The sequence below is a fragment of the Triticum dicoccoides genome, chromosome 1A (assembly GCF_002162155.2).
Source record: "Triticum dicoccoides isolate Atlit2015 ecotype Zavitan chromosome 1A, WEW_v2.0, whole genome shotgun sequence".
NCBI classification, from domain to species: domain Eukaryota; kingdom Viridiplantae; phylum Streptophyta; class Magnoliopsida; order Poales; family Poaceae; genus Triticum; species Triticum dicoccoides.
The window spans coordinates 483,378,472-483,384,891 of NC_041380.1; the positions used below are offsets into that span (position 1 = coordinate 483,378,472).

Here is a 6,420-nt window from a genome sequence, read left to right on the forward strand (position 1 = left end):
CTGTTAAACAAATGCAACAAAGTAAAATAAATCATAGTCCAACAATCTGGAGATGCCAAAATAAATTCAAGTCCGAGCCACGGCTGCCCAACATGATGGATCACTCGCCAAACACCATATGCGTCGCCTGCTTTGGCGCGGCCATCTGTGCCGCCTACTCTGCCGCCATCCGTTTCTCGTCTGATGCTGTCATCGCCGCCTCGTACTCTCTACGTTCGTTGCTCTCTTTCTTCTTACCCACAAGCCACTTCTTCGCTTGCTCATCCAAGAGGCTTGCATCCGCCAATATTATCCTCGAATCCTCCGTGTCTCGAGCAAATTGCAACGTCTCCTTCTTAATCTCTATTGACCCAATAGTTCGGGCCTTCTCGAGCTCCCATTTGAGACACTCCTCTCTCTTCTCCAACTCTTCTTCTCCCTCTAGGGCGGTGGGTGGGACCAGTGGCGCGGATGGGGGAGGAAGGGTGGACGACGGACATGACTCGGACGCGGGAAATGGTGGACGGACGTGGGAACATGACGGTGGATTTGGTGGACTTGATTATTTGTGTGCAATTTGAGGTGGTTTCAGCCTGTTTGGTGTGACGTGGCGGGGACGCGTCTGGACCTTCTTATATCCGTCATAGCTATGGATTGAATACGAGGGATGCCAGCCAGCCTGATGGTAGGGCCAGTACGAGGAGGCTGTGTGGGTCGGTGTTTTCAATGCTCTTACTTACAGAACAAACGACTTCTCATTGTCTTCCGGACAGGACATAGTGGCCGACGCCGAGGGACAGGAATTCAAGCGACATGACTAACGTTCATGTCAATCTACGTCGCGCGGTACGTCGAAAACTGGCAGGGGCGTCAGGTTGGCCCAGGAAAGGCATGGATGGGTGAGTTGGAAAGCTGGGAACACGGTAGTACGAGCAAACTATTCCGGGGCACACACGCTGGCCTGGCTGATGTGAAGCGGTCTCGCTCCTGTCCAGCTACGGTCACGGATCGGCCGCAAAAGGGCAAATGATCCACTGGCCCGCCCGCCGCTAGATCCCACGCTCCTCACTCCTCGCTCGGTCTTGAGCAAGTTTTACCATGCATGGTGGCAGCATGCAGCATGCCGGCCGGGTGTGCCGCCAGCCATTAGTGGCTCTGCTACATAAGATGGGGGTCGTGATTACTCTGCGGGCACATGCGGACATAATCAACTCGCCCACACGCTCGAAGCAAGACAACAAACGTCGGGTACTCTGCGTGAGAGCGCGAGCCCTAGTGCACCAAATCAATGCAGGACTCTGCGTAAAGCTGCGCATGCACTGATGCACCAAGCGAGCATAGCTAGCCCCTAGCGGCAGAGGCGGAGCCTGGACCACACCCCTGGCGTCTGGCTCACGCGCTCACCCGCCGCTCCAGCCCACAGCGGCCGGGCGGCCGGTGCTCGATCGAATGGCGGGGGGCGGCGGTGCGCGCGCTCGTCATCCGAGTGCTACTACGGCCGAGGGCCGTCCCGTTGCCCCGCGCGCGCATCGCATGCGTTGGTCGCTCGTGTCCATGCGCAATCGCACGTACGGGAAGGCGTGGTCCGTGGGGGGAACGTGCCGCCCGCCCGTATGCTGGCCGGTGGCCTTGCAGATGGGCAGCGCCGTATCGTGGACGTGCGGGCCGTGTAGGTTTGATTCATTTGCTCATGGGTATGGGTTTGTCAGTTGTCACCTATTTAATTTGTCACTTGTCTAGGAACGATTCTTCTAGCCGCGCACGGACTTTGACCAAACGTCCCAACGGGCAGTAAGGGCATCTCCAACAGCAATCCACAAATTTCTTTCTACATGTGTCTGTGGACACGGATGCGGAAGACCGCGATTCAACCATAGCCACATACTCTTTCCGTTTTAAAATAGATGACTTAACTTTGTACTACGAAGGGAGTACATCCGGTTTTCTTTATTTTTTTTTCAATTGGCACGATCAAATAGCAGCATGCAGCGGTAGTTCAAATTTTTAAAAAATTCAAATACTACATTCCAACATTGTTTTTTCCTTTAACCGCCCATCAATGCTCAATCAGATATTTCTTCAGCTGCTCGTGAGTTGGTCGATGCCGAATTTGCTGATGTATTTGAATAAACTCTTAAAATTTGACCGGATTCCGGTCTAGAAGTTGGTTAGGATCATCCATGTTCTTAAATTCTAGAGCTGCAACAACATCGTCACCCTCATCCTCGACGGTCATGTTGTGCATGATCACACAACATGTCATCACCTCCCATAAGGGCTCTGTATCCCATTGTTTAGCAGGTCCACAAACAACTGCAAAACAGGCCTGCAGAACTCGAAATGCCCTCTCGACATCCTTTCTAGTTGCTTCTTGTCTTTGGGTAAAGTGAGCCTTTCTCTAACAAACTGAGTTAGAGATGGTGCTGACAAAGATAGCCCACGGAGGATAGATACCGTCAATCAGATAGTAATCCATGTTGTACTCATGTCCAATGACAGTATAGTTGCAAGGATGAGTTTTTCCTTCAGTCAGCCTCGCAAACAACGGGAATCGCTGCAACACATTGATGTCATTATGAGACCTAGGCATGCCAAAGAAAGCGTGCCAAATCCAAAAAATCTTGTAATGCAACTGCTTCAAGAATTATAATGGGCTTCTTAACATGACCCTGACATTGCCCTTGTAAAGCCTACGAGCAGTTCTTACATTTCTAAAGCACGCAGCCAAGAGAGCCAAGCAAATTAACCTGGCCACTCTCTTGCTTCTGAGATTGCTAAGAGCCTCCCGGTGTCTGCCACAGTTGGTTCTCTCAGGTACCGAGGTCCGAACACCTGGACCATGGCAGTTGCACACCTGACCATGTCATCTCTGCATGTGCTCTCAAACATCCGTAGCTACTCGTCCCATGAATCAACGGCTGTGCCATACGCGAGCATCCGGAGTGCGGGCGTGCACTTCTGGTAACCAGAGAACCCAATCATTCCCATGGTGTCCTTATTCAGGATGAAGTAGTCATCATAGGACCGAATGCCATGGTACAAATGAGCGAAGACAGTCTTACGCATCAGAAAACGTCGGCGAAAACGATCAGCAAAGAGTGCATCGGGAGCAAAGTACTCGGCCATCAGTGTCAAATTGTCGCGTGCTTTGTTGCAGTTGAGCACTTGATGGCCCTTGATCGAGCCCTTAAAGTTGAGAACATGATCCTCTGCACGCTCCGCGTCTTTAAGGACCGCCTGCATCATCGCCGTCTCATCAGAGTACTCCTCGTTCGATGCACCGTTGGACAACTCAACATATTGCTCGTGTATGTACTCCGATTGGAATCCATTGCTAGAAAGAAGAAGAGAAAACTATTCTTAGCTCCGGCGATTCATCGAACAGTTGTCGGGCATAGGGAGTATAGTAGCAGTGGATGGTACCTGGCGGGGTGGTCGGAGGACATGGGTTGAACGGCGACAGAGGAGAAGCGGGGTGGAGCCCTTATGCAGCGCTGGAGGTGATGGAGACGTAGAGTTTCGGCAGGAGTGTGGTGTGGTGGCCGGGGTGGTGGAGTAGCGGCGAAGGCAATAGAGAAAGAAGGAAGAAGAGAAAATGGAAAGGATGGGGGCGCGGGGTCCAGAAAGGGTTTTGAGTGGGCATGGGGTGTCGAAGTCCTACATGTCTGATGTTTGGACTCCCGTAAAGCTCCCCACATTTGTCTTCAGTTTGTAGGAGAAAACACGTCCGGACGGCCCCGCCGACCGATACAGACTCGCGTAGACCCGCGTTGGATAGCTTCGATGGTCCGAACAACGCGCTCCGAACAGATGTGGGCGGTTTACAGGTCCGCCTTGGAGATGCCCTAACGCGGTACCCCGAGTGCTTTTTTCCTTTGCTGAGTGTAATTGATATTCGGTAAAAAAAAGAAAACGTTTTTTTTCCTTAGTGGAAGATGTAGTAGTGCGTCGTACCATTGCCTGAGAAACATTCCCAGTACTGCGTGGATGGCATATTTCTCCCTCTATACCCTAGGATATACATGTATCTCTATACATCACTGCTTGCTTGAGTAGCTAAAAACACAGCGACCCTCTAGCAGCGAGTGTTTCTTTTTTGTTGTTGAGAAAAACAGCGAGGTTTTTTTTTGAGTAATCTCACCAACTTTATTAATTCAAAATGATGTTCATAGATACAAGACTTGGGTCATAAAGATTGTCCATCCAAATATGTCTACTTATGTCTAAATTACAAGCAACTTAACGAGATTATGAGCCTTAAAATTGTGGTTTCTACGCTCATGCACAAAATTACAATAAAGAAAACTCGATCTACCGGCTATTATTTCAAGTATAATAGCTACATGAGGCCCCCTTGTCCCCATGTTAATGCCATTAACGACTCCTTAGCAATCTGAAGGAAAACAGCGAGGGTAGAAAGGCGCGAAGCGCCATGGACGCAGGCCGGGACCATGGGCCAAAGATTCTTTTTATGGAAGCAGGGCCGCCCATCTAATTGAACGAGAAGGTCTCAAACTATTTAATGGCGTCCGACGAAACGGCACAGCTGCCACACGGTGGGCGCGGCGTCGATCAGATCTGCGGAGCAGGCAAAGCAGTTGCCCCCATCCACATGAGACTCACTGGGCCTCAGAAAGGGGCCGGCGTGGAGCAGCAGCCAGCACCGTTCCTTTCACCTGAGAGGCTCAGACGACGCAGCGGGGCAACGGGGTGTTTGGCAGCTTGCCATTTGATCCTGGCCCTCACGAACGTGACATAGCTACGCCACAACTGGATCAACAATGACCTTCCGGTGTCGCATCAACGTCGACGCCAACCTGCGCCCGGAACCGATCGATCTCGATCGACGGCACGTGCATGGCGCCGGGGACCATGCATGCCCGTCCGGCCGGCCGGCTGGCCGGCCAAACTGCTGACAATAAGACGTTCGCTGTACGTAGCTCGTCTCACATCACATGTATGGCGATTAGCGAGCGCGCGTACGTACGACGAGATCTGTTACGTCGAGTTCACAGCGACCTCCGGAAATCGGTCCAAACTTGTTCCTTGTCCGGCTGTGACGCGCATATTCTCTCTCGCTGGGTGCCACAATTACTGAGAGGCGCACGTAGTGCACCGTGCTACGTTGCTCACGTCGCGCTCGTCGTTAGCTGTTACGCCGGCGTCGGCGTGCATGTTGTACCGGTGCTCGGCCGCCGGCAGCTAGCGGGTTACAGCTTAGTTTCACTTCTCAGGAGCAGTAACGCAGCGTGGATTACGAACAACCAGAGGCTAGTACAGGTTAATTAATCTGGAGCTGCTACAGTTTACATGGCAAAATGAATCGAGGCACACTCACGTAGCACACGCAGTCGGTCGGACCGTCGGACACGTAGCTGAGCGGCTGAAAGCCTGAGATTGATTCGGTTCACCTCAGGCGGAAAGATCCATTGCGGCCGGCGCTACTGCTCTCCAAGTCGCTCCCGGCGAGCGTGAAGGAGGAGTGGCCGGAGGAGGAGCTGGCTGTCGTGGTGACGACCAGGTCGACGAACGCGCTGACGATGGCGGCGTGGGTGCCTTTGCCGTTGGCGCGGAGGTACCACCCCAGCATCTTCTCCAGCCAGTCCCAGTCGCCCGCGCCGTGCGCCGTCATCATCTCCTCCATTGACGACCGGAAGTCCCGGTACGGGTCCACGGACTCGAACGCCACCGCGACGCCGCCGCCGAACGACGTCGCCCCCGCAGCCTCATGGCCGCGCGCGGGTGCTGGAGGTGGCTTCTTCTCGAGGATGGAGCTAGAGGGCGCGCGGGGCTCGAAGCGGAGGCGGTCGGACCGGAGACCGCGGACTATGGCGTCGGCCATGTCCTCGGCCGCGGCGCCGGAGGCTTCGGACTCCGTGGAGAGGCTGTCGGAGGCGGCACAGTCGTGGTGCATGCGGGCGGAGGAGTCGACGAAAAGGGATGCGGTGTTCTTGGCTGCCACCGCCGCCGCCGCAGAAGCGGACGGGGACCGGAAGGAATGAGCCGTTGGGTTCTTGCAGGAAGGCCACATCCATGCCTGTGGGGTGGCCGTCGGAGTGGGAGGCGACGACGGCGGAGTGTCTTTGTTGGCCGAGTTGACGGGGTAGAAGAGCGAGCTCAATGGTTGCTTCTTCACCATCGGTGTGACAGTTGATGGGAAGTGCAGAAGAATGGAGAACCGGCAGCAGCAACAGGAGTAGTTGGATGAAGAGATGGAGCCGAACTGGTGAAGAGAGTAGAAGAAGCTCGCGCATGTGTGCTTGTCAGTGCCTCTGTGTATTTCAAACTGGGGGTTTATTTGGTTCGGTACAAGCTATAAGTGTTAGCTTGGTTCTTTTGAAGGGGCCGGTGGGAGGGAAGGAAGAAGGTGAGGGTGAAGGGAAAGATCTTCTGTGGCTAGGGTTTAGAGCATCTCTAACAGGACTACTGGACTGGACAAAT

The 6,420-nt window shown here is 53.7% G+C and overlaps 1 protein-coding gene across 1 annotated transcript; it reads right to left on the reverse strand.

Moving 5' to 3' along the window:
• Positions 1 to 5,231: 5,231 nt before the first annotated feature.
• Positions 5,232 to 6,323, reverse strand: LOC119305542 (transcription repressor OFP13-like). The gene has a single exon (XM_037582065.1). The coding sequence runs from the start codon at positions 6,116 to 6,118 to the stop codon at positions 5,387 to 5,389; it is 732 nt and encodes a 243-aa protein (XP_037437962.1). The 5' UTR covers positions 6,119 to 6,323; the 3' UTR covers positions 5,232 to 5,386.
• Between the last annotated feature and the right edge of the window lie 97 nt (positions 6,324 to 6,420).

Bases quoted from the DNA above. Each gene is read 5' to 3' on its own strand.
- LOC119305542 (XM_037582065.1), bottom strand. From the start codon at position 6,118: ATGGTGAAGAAGCAACCATTGAGCTCGCTCTTCTACCCCGTCAACTCG.